The 24,349-nt window shown below is 42.9% G+C and overlaps 2 protein-coding genes across 6 annotated transcripts in view; one reads left to right on the top strand and one right to left on the bottom strand.

Moving 5' to 3' along the window:
• The window catches only part of BBS4 (Bardet-Biedl syndrome 4), a 42,970-nt gene extending 25,141 nt beyond the window's left edge, over nucleotides 1-17,829 (top strand). For all 3 annotated transcript variants that reach the window (XM_055133941.1, XM_055133940.1, XM_055133942.1), the window contains 13 exons: nucleotides 4,136-4,199; nucleotides 7,503-7,614; nucleotides 8,462-8,534; nucleotides 9,608-9,661; nucleotides 10,481-10,608; nucleotides 11,363-11,417; nucleotides 12,463-12,531; nucleotides 13,394-13,546; nucleotides 13,647-13,818; nucleotides 15,480-15,549; nucleotides 15,968-16,109; nucleotides 16,647-16,848; nucleotides 17,136-17,829. In XM_055133941.1, coding sequence (XP_054989916.1) covers nucleotides 4,136-4,199; nucleotides 7,503-7,614; nucleotides 8,462-8,534; nucleotides 9,608-9,661; nucleotides 10,481-10,608; nucleotides 11,363-11,417; nucleotides 12,463-12,531; nucleotides 13,394-13,546; nucleotides 13,647-13,818; nucleotides 15,480-15,549; nucleotides 15,968-16,109; nucleotides 16,647-16,848; nucleotides 17,136-17,239 — 1,398 coding nt within the window. In that variant the 3' untranslated portion in view covers nucleotides 17,240-17,829. The remainder of the gene's footprint in view (nucleotides 1-4,135; nucleotides 4,200-7,502; nucleotides 7,615-8,461; nucleotides 8,535-9,607; nucleotides 9,662-10,480; nucleotides 10,609-11,362; nucleotides 11,418-12,462; nucleotides 12,532-13,393; nucleotides 13,547-13,646; nucleotides 13,819-15,479; nucleotides 15,550-15,967; nucleotides 16,110-16,646; nucleotides 16,849-17,135) is intronic.
• Nucleotides 3,173-24,349, bottom strand: part of ADPGK (ADP dependent glucokinase) — a 45,486-nt gene continuing 24,309 nt past the window's right edge. The window contains exons 8-10 of one of the 3 annotated variants that reach the window (XR_008629390.1): nucleotides 23,682-23,725; nucleotides 20,547-20,638; nucleotides 3,173-3,191 (exon numbers count right to left, since the gene is read on the bottom strand). The gene's annotated coding sequence lies outside the window, so the exon portion shown is untranslated. Of the gene's footprint in view, nucleotides 3,192-17,975; nucleotides 20,639-23,681; nucleotides 23,726-24,349 lie in introns of those variants that run through there. The other 2 variants (XR_008629389.1, XR_008629388.1) reach the window with 2 other exon arrangements.

The raw sequence follows: 24,349 nt of genomic DNA, 5'->3' as shown, positions 1-24,349 counted from the left end.
CAGGGTTTAACTTTTTAATCTCTAGAGGAGTGAAAATAGTTCTTCCATGAGGTTTATTTTATGATTCTGGAGTGCCAGGGATAGAACTAGGGTCAGCTGTGTACAAGGCAAATCCTACCTCTCTCTTTCCAGCCTGGTATCATCTTTTTTGGCATCTTTATAGTGTTCCTAAGGTTTTGGTGTGTTTAATTACATCTCTGTGTCATTTTTACTCATGTCAGTGAACAGAATTAGCAGTGCACTGTGTAACTCTTGAAAGATTTCTATGTTTTTGTTCCATTTGCCTTTTTGGAACTATTTCCTTTCCCCTACCTCCTCTGCTTCTCACCTCTGTATTTCTTGAGAATTGGGCTGTTCTTGATTCTTATTTCTGTACTGTCTAGCCCTGCCGTGGGTGGGCTTGCCTACCTGCCTGTCTGCTGCCTTCCTCCCTGCCTGCCTGTCTGCCGCCTTCCTCCCTGCCTGCCTGTCTGCCACCCTGCCACCCTCCCTCCCTGCCTCTCTGCCTCCCTACTCACCCCCTCTCTCCCTCCCTCCTTCCCCCGCTTCTTTCTCTGTCTCTCTCTGTCTCTCCCTCTCCTCTCTGTCTCTCTCTCTCTCCCTCTCTCCCCTCTTTCTCTCCTCTCTCCGCTCCCCCTTACCCCTCTCTTTTTTGGTGCCATATCTGGCAGTGCTTACGGTTTACTCCTGGCTCTCGCTCTGCACTCGGATCACTCCTGGGAGTGTACACAGGACCATATGAGTGTTATATGCTAATTTAAGTTTTTTGTCATAATCTGCTATAATATCACATAGTTTAACAAAACATCATCTGGGGCCAGAGAGCGACTACAGGAGATAAAGCACTTGCCTTGCATGCAGCTGACCTAGGTTTGAGCCTTGTCACCTGTATGGTTCCCCCGAGCCAGCCAGGAATTAGTCCTAAGTGCAGAGATGGGAGTTAGCCCTGAGCACTGTTGGCTGTGGTCTAGAAACAAAACAAAACAAAAAAACAAAACTAAACTAAACAGATTAAACCCCAAAACCAAAACATCATTCACTGTTGGACCAAGTAAAAGTCAAAAGTTTGTTAAGAGGGGCTGGGGTGATACTACAGTGGGTAAGGCATTTGCCTGGCATGTGGCTTGCTATCCCATATGGTTGCCCCATGCAGAGCCAGGAATAACCCCTGAGATCCCTGGGGATGATCCAAAAAGCCAAAACAAAACAAGTTTGTAAGATTCAGGCCCTAAAATTTAAATTTTGTTTTATTAAGGCATTGTGATTTACAGTTATTCATAGTTAAGTTTCAGGCATACAGTGTTCCAACACTGATCCCACCACTAGTGTCAGTTTCCCTCCACCAATTTCCCAGGTTCTCTCCCATACCCTGCCTCCCCCCCCCCCAATCCTAAATTTTCTTTTTTCCTTTTGGGTCACACCCAGTGATGCTCAGGGGTTACTTCTGGCTCTACACTCAGGAATTATTCCCGGCAGTGCTTGGGTTCCATATGGGATACAAGGGATTGAATCTAGTCAGCTGAATTCAAGGCAAATACCCTACCTTTTGTAAGCCCCAGACCCTAAAATTTAAGAGCAGCCATCTGTGCTGTGTAAATCCCTAACAGACCTTGGAATTTGCAACAGTCTGTGCTGATAAGGGTTGGGGAAAGGTGCGCTCTGAGCTATGTAAAGAAGCAATTTATTCTTGTGTGATGTGTGGCTGTAAGCCATAGCTTCTTTTAGACATAAGTCAAAATTGTGGTTAATCTTGTAGAATCAATTTTGTTTTTGGCTTTTGGACCACACCTGGTGATGCTTGGGGCTTTTTCGTGGCTCTGCTCTCAGGGATCAGTCCTGGTGTGCTTGGAGGACCAGGTGGGGTGCAGGGAATAGAACCTGAGCTGGACATGTGCAAGGCAAGAGCCCTGCAGTGTCTCTGGTTCAGTCTTGCAAGATTTTAATTGACACTTTGTAATGTAGTTTTAGAGTATAAATGCGCAAGCTCCGTTTTGTAATCATTACTTGAATGGTTTTGGAGTTTCATAATCTATTGTGATCCTTGGGCCTATGATGTTGAAGTATGTCCTGCTACCCTTCTTGATTTCAGCTATCTCATTTAGTATGAGGAACCTGAGCATAACATGGGGTACCAAGGATCAAAGCCAGGTGCCCTACCCACTGTACTATTGCTCTGGATTCCGGCAGCAGGTTTTTCATAGCTTTCTGATTTTCAGCTGTTGTTTAGGCAGTGATGTGGGTCTCAGTTTGACACCTTTTCTTTATGAAATAAACTGAAGAGAGGCCACAGGATTTAAGTCTTTGCTCAGTTTCCAGCCTGTGTAAGAGGGAGAAATAGGATTGAAAAGCCATTGTTAGGCTTCCCTTCTTTCAAGACTCGGCCTGGCTAACAAAACCAGGTGCTGTCGCAATTGCTGCCCAACTCAAAAGGGACCTTGCACCAATAACAGCGGTAGTACAGTGGGTAGGGCACTTGCCTTGCATGGCCTTCCTGGGTTCAATCCCTGGCACCACATGTCATCCACACCCTGCAGGACATGATCCCTGAGCACAGTGTAGGGAGTAAGCTTTGAGCATCACATTAGGGGTAGCCCAGCAACCAAAAACAAGAAGTAGCAGTCATATCACTAACCATAGTCACCAAGTTCTAGAGAGCCTTCTTTTCCTGTCGTGACATTGTTCATGTCTTTTTTTTTTTTGCACAGGGGTCACTCATGGCTCTGCAGTCAGGAATTACTCCTGGCAGTGCTCAGGGGACCATATGGGATGCTGGGAATTGAACCCGGGTTGGCTTCGTGCAAAGCAAACGCCCTACCTGCTGTGATATCACTCCAGCCCCATGTCTTAAGAGTCTTTAGTTAGTACACATCGTTCTAATTTAAATGAGCATAATAAATAAGGTTTTGTATTAGCCTGGGCTGGAGTGATAGCACAGCGGCAGGGCGTTTGCCTTGCACACAGCCGACCCTGGTTCGATTCCTCTGCCTTCTCGGAGAGCCTGGCAAGCTACCGAGAGTATCTCACCTGAATGGCAGAGCCTGGTAAGCTACCCGTGGCATATTCGAAATGCGAAAAACAGTAACAAGTCTTACAATGGTGACATTACTGGTGCCTGCTCGAGCAAATCGATGAGCAACGGGATGACAGTGACAGTGTATTAGCCTTGACTTCAGTCTGCTTACAACAGTGGTCTGAAAAAGATTTTACAGTAAATAGAATGTGATTGCTCCTTGTTTAAACTGACCAAGATTTTTTTAAAACTTTTAAAAAAATTTTTATTTTATTGAATCACCATGAGATACAGTTACAAGCTTTCATGTTTGAATTACAATCACACAACGATCAAACACCCATCCACCAGTGCACATTCCCCAATACCGGTATCCCCAGTATAACCCCAGTTTCCCACCCTCCCACTGCCTCCATGGCAGACAATATTCACCATACTCTCTTTCTACTTTTGGGCATTATGGTATGCAGTGCAGATACTGAGAGGTCATCATACTTGCTCCTTTATCTACTTTCAACACACATCTCCCATCCCGACTGAAAACTGACCAAGATGTTTTGATGACCTTTAGAATGGCTTTCACATGGCATTAGAAGCCTTCTCTAACTGTCTTGGTCACCTGAGCTGCCACTGCTGAGGCAGGAAAGCCTTGCCTGTGTCTCTGACTTGAATTAGGTGCTTGCGCACTGAGCTTCTTGAGCACATAGTACTCCTGAGAGAGCCCCTCACTGGACTTGGAAGTCTTCATTCTTGTTTGATCTTGCCTCTGTAGATTTTATATAGGGGCTTGCAAGCTCTTTCTCTAGGGTCATTTGGTAAATACTTTAGGATTTGCAGGTCACATACTGCTGTTTCATTTTCTTTATCTTCTCTTAAAGAACATATGAAACACTAATAGCTTGAGATCTGTATAAGTAGACTTTGTGGGTCAGATGTGGTCTGTTTGCCAATCAGTGAGTGTTGTAGAATACACAAGAACAAATGAGCTAAAATTTAAAAAATTATAGATGAACTATTTTATTAGTATCCTGGATTTATTACTTTGTTCTTTGTTTATATTTATTTTTTTCTAAAGATTATTCAAGACATATTTATTGCTCAGAAATTCTTTTCTTCCTCTTTTAGGCTGTTATCAAAGAACAGCTTCAGGAAACTCAGGGGTTGTGTGAATACGCTATCTATGTACAAGGTAAGACATATTTTTCATCTTTTGCTAGAGAAACACACTTTGCTTGATTATAGGGAAAAAAGCAAATAACTTTATAAAAAACTTTACCTGTTCCAGAGGTTGGTTTCTTGCTTGGTTTTTGGCCACATCCACCGGTGCACAGGGCTGACTGCTGGCTCTGTGCTTGGGGATCACTCCTGGCAGGCACATAGGCCAATATGGAATCAAATCTTAGGTCTGCCACGTGGCAGGCAAGCTCCCTACCACTGTACTATCATTCTAGCCCTCCAGAGGCCTTATTCACTTCTTCTGTGTCCTGAAATTGGAACACAGTCCTTGTGCTTGATTCAATTTCAGAAACTTCAGACACTATTGGAAATTTTGCTACCAGGGCTGAAGAGATAGTACAGTGGGTAGGGCTGTTGCTTTGCACATGGCCGACCTGGGTTCGATCTCTAGTACCCCATATGGCTCTGAAACCTGCCAGTTGTGGTCCCTGAGTTCAGAGATAGGAGTAAGCCCTGAGCACCACTGAGTGTGGTCCAAAAGCAATAAAAAAAAATTTTTTTTTGGTTACCATCTTTTATTCCTTCCTAGTTTCTGACTAGTATTCTTTCAGAATGGATATCATGGATATCAATTTTAGGCCCAGAAGAGGCTTGAAGTGTTTCTGTAGTCAAGTTAAGAAAAATGTGGAAAGATCTGAGGATTTTTACAAGAGTCAGGATAAAGGGAAGCCTACAGTATACAGGATACAGAAGAGAATTAATGAAATACATCAGAAACCAAATGTAGGAACCACTGACTGGAACTTTATCCTTTTGTGCCAAAAGAAATGGGTGTGTGGTGCAGGGTGGTGTTCATGCCATACTTGGCTGTGTTCAGGGGCTTATCAGGAGAGACCCTTGGTGGTGTTGGGTATCACTGTATCAGTGTCATCCCATTGCTCAGTTTGCTCGAGTGGGCACCAGTAATGTCTCCATTGTGAGACTTGTTACTGTTTTTGGGATATTGAATACGCCACGGGTAGCTTGGCAGGCTCTGCTGTGCGGGTGAGATACTCTCGGTAGCTTGCCAGGCTCTCCGAGAGGGGTGGAGGAACCAAACACGGGTCGGCCGTGTGCAAGGCAAACGCCCTACCCGCTGTGCGGTGTTGGGTGCTGAATTAAAATTAAACTAACTGCAAGGCAAGCATCATACTCTACTATCTCTTCAGCCCAACATAACTTACATTTTTTCCAGAACTTTTAACTCTTTATTATTAGCAAATAGTTTTATTTACAACTTATTTCTTTCTTTGTCTTCATACTAATATGTAATTTCCTGACATTAAAAAAAAAAAGAAAAGAAAAAGCTGGAAGCCAGCCTCACATGTTGGGGGGAAAGGCAGCTCAGATAGAGAAGGGACCACCGAGTAAAGGGTGCTTCGAGGGTCTGCTCGGGATGGGAGATGCATGCTGAAAGTAGACTATAGACCGAATGATGGCCACTCAATACATCAACACCCAGAAAGAATGAGAAAGCAAAAGCGAATACCCTGCCACAGAGGTGGGTGGGGTGGGGGGGATGGCATGGGGGTGGTGGGCGAGATACTGAGATCATTGGTGGTGGGGAATGGGCACTGGTGGAGGGATGGGTACTTGAACATTGTATGACTGAAATGTAAGCACAAAAGTTGGCAAATCTTCAACTGTACCTCACGGTGATTTATTTAAAGAGGGAGGGAGGGAGGGAGGGAGGGAGGGAGGGAGGGAAGGAGGGAGGAGCTTATTTCCAATAGTAAAAGTTTTAGATTTTCAGCACTTCATAGTACTTTAATATGTACAGATCTTCTGAGAACTAGGTTTAGAAAATGTAGTAGCAGGACTAGAGCGATAGCACAGCAGGTAGGGCATTTGCCTTGCACGGGACCAACCCAGGTTTGATTCCTTGGTCCCTCTCGGAGAGCCTGGCAAGCTACCTGTGGTGTATTCGATATGCCAAAAACAGTGACAGGTCTCACAATGGAGACGTTACTGTGCCCGCTCGAGCAAATCGATGAACAACAGGACTACAGTGCTACAGTTGTATAGCAAGTCATTAGTGGTTGCTATACTGAAGACAAAGTGTGAAACATTACTATTCATTTGCCAAAGTCTCCTTGTTGGATTTGGGTATTGATTTCATTTGCCCTTTTCGATGTGCTCTGTGAATCAGGCGAGAGTCTGATTATCATGATAAAGAGAGTGTGATGGTAATTCCCAGGATTGTTTCATTTTGAAGAATTTGTGGGGGACTGGGGCAATAGTACAACATTTAGGGTGCTTACTTTGGACTTACTTTGGACTTACTTACAAACTCAGGTTTGAACCCCAGCATCTCATATGGTTCCCCCATATGCCAGAGTAATTCTTAAGTGCAGAGCCAGGGGTGACCCCTGAGATTACTGGATGTGAACCCCAAAACAACAACAAAAGAATTTGTAGGACAGTTCACAAGGCACCTGATTATCAGTGTTTTGGATTTTGGCAGTGGAAGGAATAGGTGGGTTTGGTTTGAAATTCATAAGTTTTCAGCTTGTTAACAACTTTGCTATTTTAGCTCCTCTGAAATAGTACCTGTTTGTGGAAGCAAAGAACATGATTAACTGGGAGTCAGAGCAATAGTATAGCAGGGAGGGTGTTTGCCTTGCATGTGGCTGACCCAGGTTTGATCCCCAGCATCCCATATAGCCAAACATATTCCTGAGTGCAGAGCCAGGAGTAACTTACCCCTGAGCATTGCCGGGTGTGACCCAAAAAGCCAAAAAAAAAATAAAAATAAAACCCCAAAAAGAAAAAGAAAACCCCAACAACATGAAAACTGGTATTCTGTGGAAACAGGCCAAATGACCAGGGGAGGGGGCAATGACTTTGGTGGAGAGAAGCATTGAGCCAGGAAGAGGAGGTGGTGCTGAAAGGTAGTAAAGTGTTATATATGAAATTCTGTCAGCAGTAGTGCTATAATAGTGTAAATTACAGTTCAAAAACTTCTATATTAAAAAGAGTGGCCTTCATAGAAGCAGACGGGTGGGAGGGAGGCAAATATGGGGAGGAGAGGAAATAGGTGACACGAAGTGGGCATTGGTGAAGGGATTGGTGTTGAAACATTATATGCCCCAAACCCAATTATGTATGACTTTGTAATCTCATGGTGACTAAATTAAAAAAAAAAACATTGATTGCATTAAATATTTATTTATTCAAAGAATTTCTTCAGTATTATTTCTTGCCTTAATTTTTCTGATACCAGGCTTTGTTCTTTGCAGAAAAGAGGGAATGGTTTTATTTTCTGTTTTCTTGACAGCACTGATACTTCGCCTGGAAGGAAATATCCAAGAATCCCTCGAACTCTTTCAGACATGTGCTGTTCTCAGCCCTCTGTGTGCTGATAACCTCAAGCAAGTGGCCAGATCTTTGTGAGTATTGGCAGCCAGCAGGGCACTCAGAGAACAATGTCAGTGCTCAGGGAGAGGCTGCTTCTGTAGCCAGCAGGCGGTCACAGGGAGAGGTGCTTGATGGGTACACTAGCATCTACTTTAAAAGTAGAAATTAATTTTGAAATTAGAGAAAGCTGTGTAACTTTGTAACAGTGTAGTTTATAGGAACTGAGTATATCAAATACTGTTATCTTCTAGTCCAATTCGGGAATGCTAATATTCTTGTAGAAGTAGTGATATTCTAGCCCTTAATATTATTGGCAACCCATGGAAGTTTTCATGTTCCAATCAATACTAGCAGGTTGTGTGTGTGTGTGTGTGCACGCGCACATGCTTGTATTCACAGGAGGTACTAGGGTTCCTTGTGTTATCTCTGGCTGTCATTTGTACAAGTACTGCATTTGCCCAGAGCCAGTTTTTTCTGTCTCTTCAGAAGTATGATTTCGTATAATGGAGAGAGAGACAGACTTAGAAAGAAAGGGCATGCCTTTAAATTGGTAAATGATGACAGCTCTTGCTTAGTATAGTTTGATTTGATTTGGTCTTTAAGCATTGTGAAACATAAATTATGGAAGACTAACTAAAATTCATGTAGAATAGGACCAAAGTCCAGAACAGCTATCAGTGATATCCCTACATTCTGATATTGATTTATAGCAGATGTAGGTTTACCACTGGCCACACCAGCATAATCAGCTCGTAGGAAAGAGTCTTCAAGAATTCTTTAAAAAAAGTTAAATGTAGGTCTAGTAACTTACTTGAGTTAATAATAATTACTGGTACCCGACACTGACAATAATTAATGGAATATGTATTTCTTCCACAGATTTCTTTTGGGAAAACATAAAGCTGCCACTGAAGTATATAATGAAGCTGCTAAACTTAACCAGAAAGACTGGGTCAGTATGGAGCTTTAAGTTCTTTGTTATTGGTAACATTGTATTGATGTCATTGAACACTACTTTTTCAGTTACTGTTATTACTGAGTTCTTTCATGCTGAGATGTCTTGTATTTACCCTTGATTGATGCTTTGGTTAGGTATAAGTTCAAGAATCTTGTTTCCTCATAACTTAGCAGATGTTGCTGCCTGTTTCTGGCAGATTGTGTAGCTATAAGCAGTCTGTTACAGTCTCATGCTTGTTGATAACCTCATTTTCCTTTTTAGAAACTATGAAGTTTCCTTTTATCATGGGAGTCCTGAAATGTTAGTAATAGTTGTGTAAATGAGTTTATTTTCTTTTATTACCCTCTTCTGTGAACATTCTAACTTTGAGGGCCTTTGTCTGTCTGGATCAGAAAATTTTTTCCTGATAATTCTTTATTCCTCCCTCTGTCTCTTTCAATCTGTCAGGATGGTCTAACCAAAAATATTTTGACTGAATATTGGGCATATCAAATTTGGGTTTAACTTTTTTCATGAAATGAGACGTCCAGATACAGTTGCTTACTGTGATTTGGTGGTCCAGGGATGTCGAGAGTGAGGCCTTTTACTTCCCCTCATGGTTCCAAGATGTCTGCTCTAGGTCTGAGTTACCCTACTGGGAGCAGCAAAGAGAAAAGCCCATAACCTGAGCTGGGAAGGACAGCCTGCCTAGACATTGCCATGCACTTCTGCTTGTATCTTTACCTAGTTTATGGGGTTTTTGTTGGTATTGGTGTTTTGGGGACCATACCCGGCTGTCCTCAGGTTCCGTGCTTTTCTGGAAGGTGGTGGGAATATATGTACTCAAGGGACCACAGACCCAGGAAGAGCACCTGGTTATTCTGCTTTTCTCTCTTTTAATCTGTGAATTTTTTTTTTTTGGTATTGAGCTCATTTTATAGAATTAAATATATTTGAATATGAAATTTAATTAAAAATTTATTGTAGCATTATGCATGCCTCAAAGCTTGAATTTGGCTAAGCAACAACAACTTTGTTACCCACTATAGGACTGGTATCACACCTATCTTCTTTTCTTTTACATGCAGGAGATCTGTCATAACCTGGGAGTTTGCTACATTTACCTGAAACAGTTCAACAAGGTAATTAAGAGAAAGGTAGCGAGAATTGGGCAGGGGAATTGCTCTGAGGGTATGCTCATTACCAAGATGTCATTGTTATTTTTGTGTTCTTTTCAGTTCCAGAGATTTTTGGTAGTAAAAATTAGAAGTGATATATATACTTATTCCCATTGATTCTCATTTTTCATTACTATTTGCTTTTAGTAAGACAATGAGAAATTTTAGAAATTATAAATGGCAATCTTAATTTTTTTTCACCACCCCAATTTAGTTTTCCAGTCCAGAAACATATGTTTAATAAAACTTAGATGTCAAAAAAGAGAATTTTAATAGTTGGTCAGTGGGCCAGCTGAGATCATCTGGGGTAGTGCTACTGTCCTGGGATGTCCCTTTTTTTGTTTGTTTGTTTGTTTTGTTTTTAATTTTTTATTGTGGAAAGTTACAAAGTTACAAAGTTTTCAGGTTTAAATCTCAGTTATACAATGCTCGAATACCCATCCCTTCACCAGTGCTCATATTCCACCACCAAGAACTGGGATGTCCCTTTTGATTTAGGAAATATGTCATGAGGTTTGAATGTGAAGAAGTAGAAAATAGAAGAAGGTCATTCGTCTTTCTAGGTACTCAGCTCTCTCAGGCGGCTGCAGGGGCAGTCACTTTTGTATTGCTGTCTTGTTCCTGGCAGCAAGCAGTTTGGGGCTTGGGGGAACTAAGGGCTCTTTGCTCACATGGGATGCTCCTACCTTAGTACAGCACAAGCTCTCTTTACATTATTGCTGTACAGAGCCACTCACCTTCCACTGTATGATTTGGTTTTCTTTATTCCACTAATCTTCTTAGGCGAAAGACCAGCTGCACAACGCCCTACATCTGAACAAGCATGACCTGACTTACATTATGCTGGGGAAGATTCATTTGCTGGAGGGGGACTTGAACAAAGCCATTGAAGTCTACAAGAAAGCTGTGGAGTAAGTGGTTCGTTTAGAGCAATGAGAAACTGGGGGAAAAAGAAAGAAAATGGGGTAGATCAAGAATGTGTGTGTGGTTATTACTCATTGTATATTATCTACAAGGAAGGGTTAGCTCCCAGTAGCTTATGTGAGGAAGATTTTGTATCTTTCTTTTCTAACAGTATGTCTGGTCTCTCCCCGCTGGTCCTTTCTGCTCAACAGGGTTAGCCTGAGATCCAAGTTCCTTCTGTTTTAACTCACAGTTCCTTCAGCACAGTTAAAGCTGACTTAACTATAGTGCATCCATAGCCCAGGCTGTGGTGGAAGGGGGTGGGAGAGGACGTTAAATACTCAAGAAACAGCTTTCAGTAAGTGGTAAATGGCCCAGAAGTTATATACCTTGTTATGCATCATTACTGTTTATAGGCTACACCTAGCTGGCAGACAGACCCCAGTGTTTAGGTACACAGAGAATAGATTTTGGACTTCTGTCTATCTGCCATTTTGTTGTGTGAAAACCAGTGAAATGGTGGTACTTGCGTGGTTGTGGTGCTCAGACACACTTGGCTGTGTATTCGAACTCCCAGACTATTCCAGTAGTGGGGGCTCAAGACAGCAGAGCTGCTGGGAGCATGCTGATGGCACCTGAGACTGATCTCAGCGAGGGCCTGAAGTCATTCAGGAGTGTCAGGGGACTCATGTTGCAGGAGGGCACCTCACTGTACACATGTCCACCCACATCAGCTTTCCTCTGAGCCTTTGTTTGTTGTAGGTTTTCACCAGAAAATACAGAACTTCTCACAACTTTAGGATTACTCTACTTAGAGGTAAGATTTACTCATTCGTGTGTTGACATTAGAAATACTTTTGAATTTGTGAATTTCCTGGTTTCCTTGCAGTTGATTATACTTTATCTTTTTACTGAAAGTCATATTAAACATATTTTTGTTGTTTTGTTTTGTTTTGGGACCATACCCTACAATGCACAGGGCTTATGCCTAGCTGTGCTTTGGGGGACCATATGGGATGCTGATGATTGAGCCTAGGTCGGTTGTGTGCAAGGAAAGCACCCTATCTGCTGTACTGTCGCTCTGGCACCTGTAGCAATTTTGTTACTCTCTGCACTTGATATTCTTTGCTAAAGAAATGAACATTTATGCATTCATCTCAGAAGCATGTAAATGTAGTAGAGTCATACTTCTTATCTAAGTAAAGAGAACATATGAAAAGTAGTTGACAAATGGGTGGGTGAACACTTTATTTTGGGGAGAAATTGTGTGGTACAAGCTAGCTCTATTAGGGCTTTGGGATAAAGACTATTTCTGTTTCTGTCTTCCTATAGAAAGGGAAGGTAAGCATTCAAGGGTATCGCCTCTCCCCTCCCTGTTCCTGAGTGTGAATAGGAGTCCTTTAGCTCCATCACTTGTCTGTATCAGCCTGAATACCAGCCCAGGGATCCCTGGGGAGTCTTTCCCCTGTCTCTCAGTCAGTCCTGTCTTTAACTCTGCCTGTGTGGTCTTTTTGGATCTCTTTCTCTGTAGAAGGAATTAACCCTTAACCCTTCCTGGACTTTGGCCTGAGAGGCTGCCCCAATGGGATGTGGGGCTAATGGGCTGATTTCTACCTAGAACAGCACTAGAGTAGCAGAGATAGTTACTGCTAGTGAATGGATAATTTGTTCTTACTAGGGAACAATTTTGCCAGTCTTATATGGAGTGGGAAACACAAGTGTGAAGATTTTTAGTTATTCTTACTTTCTCAGGTGTCTGTTGCTTTATTTTTGACAAGAAAACTGTTTCTGTTCAGAGAGAAGGTGACTTGACTCCTTAACTTCTGTCCCATATCAATTCTTTGGTTTGTTTTTTTTCCAAGCTCGGCATTTACCAGAAGGCATTTGAACATCTTGGAAATGCACTGACTTACGACCCTACGAACTATAAGGTACCGCAGCCCGTCAAAGGCTGTGTAGCCCCAGGAAGCATTTTGAATACCTGAGAAATTTCCTTTTTCTTAGGTAAATCATCACTAACCATAGCTCTTTTTATCACTAACCATAGTATTTATTGAAAATACTATAAAGTACTGACGTTCTGCATAATTTATAAAAAGGACACATTTGTTGTAATAAGCCTACCACTATGTAGAAAGGGAAGTTGTGATGCTTGTAAATGTATTACTTAGGAAATTAGCAATCTTTAGAGCTACTGCCAAAAGTAATTCTGTTGCAGTGATTCTAGATTCCTAATGAAGTTGAGACAACAGTTGTTGTCCAGATAAAATTATGGATGAGAGTATCCTCAAATAAATAAGGGAGATGCCACAAAACGGGCTTTTGGTTGAAGAGTACAAATTCATTCCAATCTGGGAAGTCATCTGAGGGTGATTCAGCTTCCTGCCTACATTTCCTCCCTTAGAGAAATAAAAAGGCTGCATTATTAGGCTAAGAAGCTGACTCACCTTTGGCTGTGGCACAAGGATCTGCACCATTAGTGGGTAAATCAGATGTTGTCGTTTCAGTTTTTTGAGGCAGAGATTTTTAGCGTTTTTTACTCTCATGGCCTAGCGGTGGGACCTCTTCTAGAGCACACGGGCGCCCAGCAGCGGTAGTTTTACCTAAAGGCCTCTGATACCCTGTGCTATGTCAAGAGAGCCACATTTGGTTTTCATGACATTCCCCTTGAGCTTGCGTATGTTCATGAAAGACTTTTCCAGCCCTGTTTGTGCTGCCCCCAGAAAGGTAACTTCATTGCTTTGACCTTTTAGGAAGGACGGAATCACCACCATTCCCTCTTCTACATTTTAGGCCATCCTGGCAGCAGGTAGCATGATGCAGACCCACGCAGACTTTGATGTTGCCCTCACCAAATACAGAGTAGTAGCATGTGCTGTTCCTGAAAGTCCTCCGCTCTGGAATAATATTGGAATGTGTTTCTTTGGCAAGAAGAAATATGTGGCAGTGAGTGCCTCCTCATCTTCCTTGTATATGTGTACACACATGGTGACTGGGATCTGTGAACTTGGCCCAGCATCTGAGTGAGTGCCCTTTCCCCCTGCAGGCTATCAGCTGTCTGAAACGAGCCAACTACTTGGCACCCTTTGACTGGAAGATTCTGTTTAATTTGGGCCTGGTCCATTTGACCATGCAGCAGTACGCGTCGGCTTTTCATTTTCTCAGCGCAGCTATCAATTTCCAGCCAAAGATGGGGGAGCTTTACATGCTATTGGCTGGTAAGAGACAGCTGGGCCACTGTTAGTTACTACTGCCATCTTCTAGGGTTGGTGAGAAGGTTATATAAGTAAAGAGCCAATAATTAGTACTATTAGTATTATATATAATCATTACATATAATTATGAGCTGGAGCAATAGCACAGCAGGTAGGGCCTTTGCCTTGCACGTGGCCGATCCGGATTCAATTCCTACGTCCCTCTCGGAGAGCCTGACAAGCTCCCGAGAGTATTATCCTTGCCTGCACAGCAGAGCCTGGCAAGCTACCCGTAGCATATTCGATATGCCAAAAACAGTAACAACAAGTCTCGCCAGCTTGAGCAATTCAGTGAGCAGTGGGATGAGTGATACAGTGAGTAATACATATAATTACTTTACTATAAACATTTTAAAAAATATATTTTGGGGCCACACTGGGCAGTGATCAGTGGTAACTTCTGGCTCTGCACTCAGGGACCATATGGGATGCTGGGGATCGAACCCAGATTGGCTATGTGCAAGACAAGTGCCTTACCTGCTATACTATTTTTGCTATAAATAAACTTTTGAAATGCTCTTTCTGGGCCTGCTATTTCTATGTATACTAAACATAGTGTTGGGGCTGGAGCAATAGTACAGTGGGTAGAGCTGTTGCATGTGGCTGATCCGGGTTCAATCCCTGCCACACCATATGCTCCCCTGAGCACCGCCAGGAGTAATTCCTGAGTGCAGGGCTAGGAGTTGCCCCTGAACATTGCCAGGTGTAACCCAAGGAGAAAACAAACTAAACATATTGTTAGCTCGAAAGCAGTTTCTATGTTCTCACAGTCTTAATTTTTTAAAAATTAAGTCACTATAGATCACAAAGTTATTCATAGTTAGGTTTTAGGCATACATTGTTTCAACACCAACCCCTTAACCAGTGATCATTTCCCCCCACCAATGTCTTACAGTTGTCTTCAGCTGGATTTTTATGAGTCTTTAATGTGGAGATACTATTTATAAAAGAAAGGTTGTAAGACAAAAAAACAAATGGGGACACAGGAATGTAACCAAAGAGCCATGAGGCATAAGCAGTCATTCTAACTTCACAAAACGATGGCTTGCACACTGAAAAGATAAGCTAGAACTCAGTATCGCGGAGTAGCCATTGGCCACTGAACAGAGACATGAGGCTAAGAAACTGATGTTCCCTGCAAGTAGCAGTCTACAGTTTTAGGTACAGAATATAGTGGGAGATGAGGTAGGAAAGGCAGCGTGGGACCCAGTGGAAAGTATCCATCAAAAGCACAACACACGGACTCTACACTTGATTTAGAGGCCATGTTTTTCAAATTCCATTCCTAGATCCGTCTTAAGTGTCTGACAGAACTGAGTGGGCAGGGTTTCCAGAGCAGGTGTGTGTTTGTTATAGATCAGACTTCCAGAAGATACTCTTTTTAAAGGGGTGTGTCCTATTGTCAAACAGATTTAAAGAGGATGGTTATGGGTGATGGAAAAGCAGTGAGGACTTTGAAGTAGAACAATCAGATGATGAGCTGTGTGGAAAGTGGAAAGCCTGGAATGACTGAATAATGATGCCAGGAGCTGAGAGGGCCAAGGTGGAGTTAGAGTTCAGTAAATGAGCTGGGATTTTGACCTACTCCATTCTTCTAGTTGCAGTGTTCTCTTTCTTTGTTGCAGTGGCTCTGACCAATTTGGAAGACACAGAGAATGCCAAGAAGGCTTACTCAGAAGCAGTGCGTCTGGACAAGTAAGCAGGTGTTGGCATGGGCTCTGCAGAGCCACACGGTGGCGCCCGTGCTGCCTGCGTTGGCCTTGGGGCTCTCTCCTAGGCTTGTTTGTAGCCTCAGCCGAAATTTTCTTTCTGAGAAAATATTTCTGGCTTGAAGTCAGAAAAAAAGACTGGGCTGCTGAAATATGAGCCGGGACTATGTCAAAGATAAACTTGGCTGTCAGCTTTATTCCCCTGGCCTGGTCTCTGCCACAGCAGGGTGGGGAGTGGCTTTTCAGTTACTCTCTGGTGGTCTTTGTCGGGGACTGAAATCTTAGTCTTGGGCCCAGCACCTTTTTGTTGGGCAGTTCCTTGATTTTTGTCTCAGGTCCACACAAGCATGAATGTTTCCACTGGTTAGAGAGCTGGCCCTGTGGAATCCATTTGTTTGCCACAGGTGTAACCCTTTAGTAAACCTAAATTACGCGGTGCTGCTGTACAACTGTGGGGAGAAGAGAGGTGCCATGGCCCAGTACCAGGAGATGGAGAAGAAAGTCAACCTGCTCAAGGACAGCATGTCTGTAGAATTTGACCCTGAGGTATGTCTTTGCGCTCCCTGGAGTCATAAGCAAGCTGTCAAGAACTTGATTGAGTCCAAGTAATCCAAATGGAGGGTGGTAGATGCTGATGTTTGTTTTGGTGTTCCTGGTAGCTTGAATTAGTAAAAGACTAAGGGGAAAAAAACTTCCTAGAAATTGGTACCAGAGTTAAAGGGGCCTGTTTTGCATGTGGCTGACCCTCGTTTGAGCACTGCCAGGTCTGTCCCCCACCCCAAAGGTAGAAATAAGTAGAAATTCAGGGTTATCTGTTACTAGTAATAGAAGTGGAGTTAAGATCTATCTTGGAGACTTCCTCTTACTACTAATGTAGGAAAGGCAGTAGCTTAACCCAGTAACAAACCACACATCTGGTGTGAGCTCCCTGCCTTCCATTGTTCTGTGTTCGTTCTTTGAGGTGGTTTCCCTTGCTTAATTCCCTTGAATGCTAGAACTGATAGATACTGTTTCAGCTATCCTTATGCTGGAAGGCCTTGTCTCAGCCAGTCATGCTGACTCTTTCTTCTTGTGTGGGATAAGATGGTGGACATGGCCCAGAAGTTGGGAGCTGCTCTTCAGGTTGGGGAGGCACTGGTCTGGACTAAACCAGTTAAAGATCCCAAATCAAAGCAACGGACCACTTCAACCAGCAAACCTGCCAGTTCCCAGCAGCCTCTGGGCTCTAATCAAGCTCTCGGACGGGCAATGTCTTCGGCAGCGGCGTACAGGAAGCTCCCTTCAGGTAGGAGGTCCCGTCAAGGCCCGAGGTGGCTTGTTTCCTAAGGACAGTTTGTGACCCTTGTTGGATAGTCAACATACTGGGTCTTTACGAGTTACAAAAAATGTATAGTTTTGCTTAAATTCCAATGTCTAGTCCCATTAGTCAGAATAGGGTATTAGCCACATACTCAGTGAATCACTGAAAGCATTTTTCAATGATTCAAGAAATCATTTTTCTTCCGTTATGGTGTCCTTTTATAGCTACAAAGTTTCTTTCTGGCATGGTGAAGCTATTTGCTTTGTTTCTAGGTTCTGGAGGCACACTCCAGCTCACAAAAGAACCATCTCTTCCCCTCGAGCCTGCTGTGGAAGCTCATCCAACTGAAGCAGCAGCACAAATCAGAGAAAAATAGAAACAGGCTGACCCCCAGAAGTATGGGGTTCTTTGGCCAGGATGTAGCAGGTTAGATGCAGGCAGAGTGGAGCCTGTCAGGAGGGGCCCTGGGAATCAGGAGGAAAGCAGCCAGATCAGTCCTGTAAGAACTGAGCCAGCAGGGCACAAGACGCTGTGTGCTTTTGAAAGGGAGATTTGACAGACCTCTGCCCCATCATGACCATGAAGCCTTGGCTTAGCTGAGGCGAAAACCCTCAGGTATTTCAGCTCCATGGCTACTTGGATTAGTCATCCAGGTACATATTTTTTGAAAAACGGAAAATACCTCTGAATTAAGGCCCAGCCTGCTGAGTGAAGTTCTAGTGTCACTTGCAGAAGGGACTCCAGAACAAGTCTAATTCTCGAGAGAGGACACAGTATAGAGCCAGATTGTGTCAGTGTAAGAATGAAGGAGTTTTATATAAAATAATCAACGATATCATAGGCCAGATACTATGGATATTCTATATAATGTGTATGTCCTTTTTAGAATAAAGATTATGTGCTGTCATTCCTTTGAGGAAGTTATTCAGGCATAAAAATAAGAGATTACAATAAAAAGTTTAAAAAGAACCTGTGGCTTAGTCTTTCCTATTTCTGAGTCTAGCTTGAAACTGAAGGAGTCTGCAGCTCAGAAGTCCGCAAGGATTGCATGTGGCAGAACTTGGGTGATACTTTAACCCGAGAAAGCACTTGTCCATGTCCACCTCAGTATGGATGGAGTTTGGCTGCTGTTTTTTTTATTTTATTTTTTTTACTTTTTGGGTCACACCCAGTGATGCTCAGCGGTTGCTCCTGGCTCTGCACTCAGGAATTACTCTTGGTGGTGCTTGGGGAACCATATGGGATGCCAGGAATTGAACCCGGATTAGCCACGTGCAAGGCAAATGCCTACATGCTATACTATCACTCTGGCCCCTAGTCCAGGGCTAAACTCTTTCCACTTGTTTCCCCAAGAAATAAAATGGGTGAGTGCTGCCAGAAGCACCTTGGATTCATTATACATTTAGTTTTCCTCTACATGTTCAGAAATTTTTTCATTGTTGTGCTTGTTAGATGGAGAGATAATGAGGGTATAAAACTGCTTAGAGAGGAGAAAGAATGTGTGAGATCGAAGAAACAAAATCAACAGAAAATAGGGACTGATTGGAAAGGCTGGGGTGCCACACGGAGCAGGGGAACTCGGGCTGCGGAGTCTAGTTTACGTATTACACCCAAACGCTAACCAGTAAGCGTGTGGAATCTGGTTTAAAGGAGCAGCAGGAGTCACTTGGGTATTCACCGGAATCACTCTGGGAAAGGGACTGCAAAGTAAATTCTCCAAGTGGTAGTCTCTTGCACTTAAGCCTGGTCAGACGCAAAGCTCATGCTCTTTACTGTTACGTAGTCGTGTACTCTGGTGAAGTGGTGACTGCAGCAGAGACCCAAGGACTTGAAGACAAATAGACTGTACTGCAGTTAAATTTACAAATACAGCTTCTTCTAGCAGTTAATACGATCAGACAAAATGTGTGAAGGATCACTTTGACCTGTATCGAAAAGTACCATTAATGGCAAGTACATTTTTTAACACATTCAAGCATGACATACCTAGGCTATGAAATAGATCTCAAAGTTAGATGAATATTAAAACATTTTATAGGTATGTTCTCTGACTCCAATTATATTAGAAACAACAGCATTTAGATACTGAGGAACCTCCAAATAATAGGAATCAAACACATTTGCATTAAGTTTTGGAGGAATTAACGGGCCGGGGATGTAGCTCAGTGATAGATCTAGCATTTCCTTGCCTTGCCCTGGGTTAAGTCCTGGGTTCAATCCCCAGTACTGCAAAAAAAAAAAAAAAAAAGGCAAAGGAAATTAGAAAGTATTCTAAATGAAAACAGATCGAAACTTGTGTGATTTAGCTTACAGAGAAATTCAGCAGTAATGCTACTTTCAGAATAAAAAGGGGTGTGGGTTTAGAATGCCTGCCCGGTAATTGTACGGTAACAAGATCAAATCCCTGTGCTGGGTGTGAACCTGGCAGCCCTGCTGCCTGTGGCCCCCAGCACTGTGACGTGCAGCCACACCAGAGACAAGTATGTGAGCACTTTGTGCACCTCAGCAATCCTTGTTATGCACCACAGCCAGGTGTTGTGTGCAACACTTGGGTCATCACACATGAACAGCAAAGAAAGGAGAGAGAAATTAAACAAATAGAAGGTAGACAAGCATGGATGACAAGGATTTCTACCTTCATACATTGACACTGGTGTGTACCACAGATGGCTCACATTTGAATATAGCTTAACTAACAAATTAAAAAACAGCATCAACATGATAAGCTAAAAAAGCACAAAATCAAAATAGGAAAGAACTGACAATATAACTGACAAATAAAAAAGCTGCCCTTAAATTTGACATTACAAAAACTTGTAGGGGCCCAGCAACTACAGGTAAGGTGTTAAGGCACTTGTCTTGTATATGGTCAACTCCAGTTGAATTTTCATCACTGTACAGCCAGGTGTGACCCACAATCACTACAAAATTTTTAGGAATTTTTTTGAGCAAGAACACCCCAGATTGTATGACCATTATTTTGCATGGATGTAGGTGTGAAAGTTCATAGTACACGACAAAATCAAGTCCAGCAACATTATAAGTATTACTGTGGTTACTGTCACCCAGTCGGGACGTTCTAGGATTCCAAGTGTGAACAAAATTAAGTCATAAGATGCAAAAAAAGCATACAAAACCATTGTAACCCATCACCAAATTTGGGACAGAAGGGAACTTTTGGTTTGTTTTGGGGGGCCACACCCCGCAGTGCTCGGGATTACTCCTAGATCTTTGTTCAAGAATCACACCTAGTGGTGCTTGGTGGGCCATATGGGATGCCAGGGATTGAACCCAGGTCAGCCATATGCAAAGGTAGTCAGCCATATGCAAGGCCCTACCCTGCTATACTATTGCTATGGCCTTGTGAACATTTTTAACTTTATAAAAGTCATCTATAAGAAATAGCAGTAAGGGGGCTGGAGTAATAGCGGGTAGGGTGTTTGCCTTGCACGTGGCTGACCCAGGTTTGATTTCCAGCATCCCATATGGTCCCCCGAGCACTGCCAGGAGTAGTTCCTGAGTGCAGAACCAGGAGTCACCCCGAGCATCGCCGGGTATGAGCAAAATATAAAAAATAAAAAGCAAGTCATTAAAAAAAATAGCAGTAAGTATCATATTTAGTGGTGAAACACTGAATATTTTGTGCCTGAGATAAGGATCAAGGTAAGGAAATTCACACTTACCGCTTTTATAATTATACTCGAGATTCTAGTTTGTGCCATGAAGAAATAAGAAAGCAGGGATGTAGCTCATTGGTAGAAGTATGTGCAAGTCCCTGCAAAATAAAAAAGGCACCAAAATTTGAGAAGTAAAAATGAAAATCTTAACAGAGGACATGATTGTTTATGTAGAAGATCCTAAGTGATGCTTAAGAATTAGATACAACTGATAAATATTTTTGGCAAGGTATAGGAAATAAGATCTGTGTACAAAATTCAGTTATATTCTTTTATGCCGGAAAGAAAGAGTTTGAAAATGAGATTTTAAAAACAATTTTAGGGGCTGGAGTGATAGTACAGCGGGTAGGACACTTGCTTTCCTTGCAAGCAGCCAACCCGGCATCTTTCCTTGCAAGCATTTGATCCCCAGCATCCCATATGGTCAGTGAAGCACTGCCAGTAGTAACCCCTGAGCATCACTGGGTATGGCAAAAGGAAAAAAAAAAACCTTTGTTAAGGCTAGAAAGTACAGTGGGTAGGGCACTTGCCTTCCATGCAACCAACCCAGGTTCGATTCCTGTCACCATATATGGTTCCCCAGTCCCTTTCCAGGGGGAGATCCCAGAGTGCAGAGCCAGGAGAAAGCCTGTTGCACCACTGGGTGTGGCCCCCAAACCAAAAGTTTTAAAAGTAATTTTTTTGAAAATGAGATGTTTATGAATGTGGCTTTTCTTTTTGGGGGGGCACACCCAGCTGTGCTCAGAGCTTACTCCTGGTAGTGGAGGGTACCATATATGGTGCCAGGACTTGAAATAGGGTTGGCCGCATGCATGAGAAACACCTACCTCCCTGTAATACCTCTTCAGCCCCAATATATTCATGAATAAAGTTTTGTAAAGATGACTTTTTAGTCTATTTCTGTCATAATCCCAGCAGGTTTGTAGGCTAGATAATCTGGTTCTAAAATGTTACAGAAATACAAAGGACCTAGGTAATTGTTACCTTTGAACAAAATTGGATGATTCAAACTTCTAAGACTATCCCTAACCATAAATTATGTAATACCAACATAGGGCTGGAGAGAGAGCTCAGAGGTCTGGAGAATAAACTTTGTATGTGGCATCAAACCCAGGGCTCTGGGTGCATGGTCCCCCAAGCACCGTGCCAGAAATAGTCTTGACTATGGACCAAACATTATGGCTGCTTGTTACCTGTATTGCAAACCATAACTACCAAAAGGAGAGAGAAAGAGGAATTGTGCCTCCCACAGAGGCAGGAGGCGGGAAGGGGTAGGGGTGGGGGGAGGGATACTTGGGAACATTGGGGATGGGGAATGGGCACTGGTGGAGGGATGGGTACTTGAACACGGTTTGATTGAATTGCAATCATGAAAGTCTAAATCTGTAAATGTATCTTACAATGATTCATTAAATAAATAAAGAACGAACGAAATAGTCTCGAGCACTGCTGGGTGTGGACCCCCTTCCTCCTCCATCCCCCTACACAGAAAAAAGCAGATCAGTGAAGTCATAGAGCTACAGTTACACGATCATTTTGGTAGAACACTCCCAGTAATCCTTTTGGGGCATGTTGGACCTCAGTGGAAGAGCACCTGCGTTATGTGTCTAATGCCCTAGGTTTGCTCCTGGCACAACACACATCACACACAAACATGGATCCATTGTTCCTCATCAGGGAGATGCAACATAAAAACAAGTATTACTGCCTCCATCAAAATGACCAAAATCCTGGGGGCACTGGAACTGGGCAGTTCCTTCTAGGCTTCCAGCCCGCTCCTGACCCCGGAAGTCATGTCCTCAGCCCACCCCTGGTGCCATCTTGCCACACTCAGCAGTGAAGAATCCTGGCCAGCGGGCACTACAACACCAGAGAATGCTCTGGACCCCAAACCGAGGTGATAACACCAGGGTGCCCCAGATGGTGCCCCACCTTCTCCAGATGGAATCCCGGCAACCATGAGCTTCTACAAACATGGCTCCGGTATGTGGGGACTAGGACTACCTTAACTGATATGCCAAAAAATGCTCAGGACTGGCTCCTCTGCCCCTGAACGGCCAATATCCCAGAGGCACACAAACCAATCTTGGAACACAGTGGGTACTGGCAGAAATACCTCTGGATTTAATTACTAAAACACCAGAATTCCAAAACCGTGCGGCTGCTATTGCGGCCGTGTGACATCATATGCTCTTATCAGCAATAGAAAACAAATTAATGATGCCTTTTCGGCAGGTCTGATTTTTGGGGTAAATTCCAAATAATAATAGTGGGTTTTCTGTCAAAAATTGAATGTAATCAAATTAAAGAGAGAGTAAAGTGAAAATCGTCTGCCACACAGGTGGGGGGGGGGTGGGATGGGAAGTATACTGGGTTTCTTGGTGGTGGAATCTGTGCACTAGTGAAGGGATGGGCATTTGATCATTGTATGACTGAGACTTAAACCTGAAAGCTTTGTAATTGTTCTCATGGTGATTCAATTAAAAAAAATAAGACCAAAATTTGCTTGCTGCCACTCTGTGTTTGATCCTTGGCATCACATATGGTCCCCCAAGTACTCCCAAGAGTGATCCCTGATTGTAGAGTCTTAAGCACCACTAGGTATGGCCCCAAAACAAAACAAATAGGCCAGAATTCAGCTCTGACCATTGCAAACATTGCTGATAATGAAAAGCAACCACAAAATGTAACAGATTAGTGGTGAGAATGTACATGGCTGAAGATCTTTGGGTAACAGCCTGTCAGCCATGACATGAAGTAATCCTGGTAATTCTACTCTGATGGACTTTTACCAAGAAAAAAGAAAACGTGCACAAAGACTTGCTGACAGCATTATTTACAAAAAGCACCAAAGTGGAAACTTATCCACAGTCAAATACTTAGCTGTAAAAGGGGAAAAAGTACATACAACATGGATCAATCTCAGACTTCAGATGCTGAATGAGATGAATTTCCACAACAGACAAAATCCTTATTTCATTTCTATGATGACCAGAACAGGCAATACAAGTTGATTGTGGAAAGTTTCTAAGGAGTCAGGGGTACAAGATGGGGGATGACTTGGAAATGCCATGCTGCTCTAGGTAATGACAGCACTCTGACAGACATCTGGGCTAGACATCGGCATCTGCCAAAACTTACCACTCTGTACATTTTGTGTAGTTTCACTATAAGGGAATTTTCACCTGGAAGAGTCCAAAAAACTATGTTAAATTATCATCGTGGTAGCTTTTTGATATTTCACCATCACTCTTGAGGCCCAGGAAATTGCCTGTTCAGTTTAGCTGACAGTTCTCAAACTTTTATGTTCCACCCAGAAGTCAGTATTTGGTTGGCTGGAACTGTTACTTGACCAATAAAGAAAAGAGACTCATTAAGGGCACGTGCAAAATATCCTTCTGACCACCTCAAAACCTGCCTCGAATTTGGATTTCTTCTATTGGTGACTAATTGTCCCCACCATCTTAACCGACCTGAGAAGAAAAGCCTACAAATACCGTTTTAAGATTTGTAAGGACTGCAGATTTCCCCTTAGGCGTGAGAAGCAATTTCAAGTTAGAACTCATTTTTCAGACATCCAGCTATGTTCATCATGCATCCTTCCTGATCTAGCAGATTTTCCAAGCTTCCTTTAGAGGAAATGTGTAGAAACCTTTGTAAAACACAATGGAAAGAGCTGAAGGGCCTGAGGCCGTTCCTGTCTGTTTCAGGAGCTGCAGCCTGGTCAGAGCTCTCAGGATCTCCACAGGTGGAGGAAGAAGCCTGAAATCTACATACTCAGGCACAGGAAGATGTTTTTACAAAATGAC

Source organism: Sorex araneus, chromosome 3 (assembly GCF_027595985.1).
Source record: "Sorex araneus isolate mSorAra2 chromosome 3, mSorAra2.pri, whole genome shotgun sequence".
NCBI classification, from domain to species: Eukaryota; Metazoa; Chordata; class Mammalia; order Eulipotyphla; family Soricidae; genus Sorex; species Sorex araneus.
The sequence above is the reverse complement of the archived record's forward strand: the minus strand, read 5'-3'. Positions and strand labels throughout refer to the sequence as shown.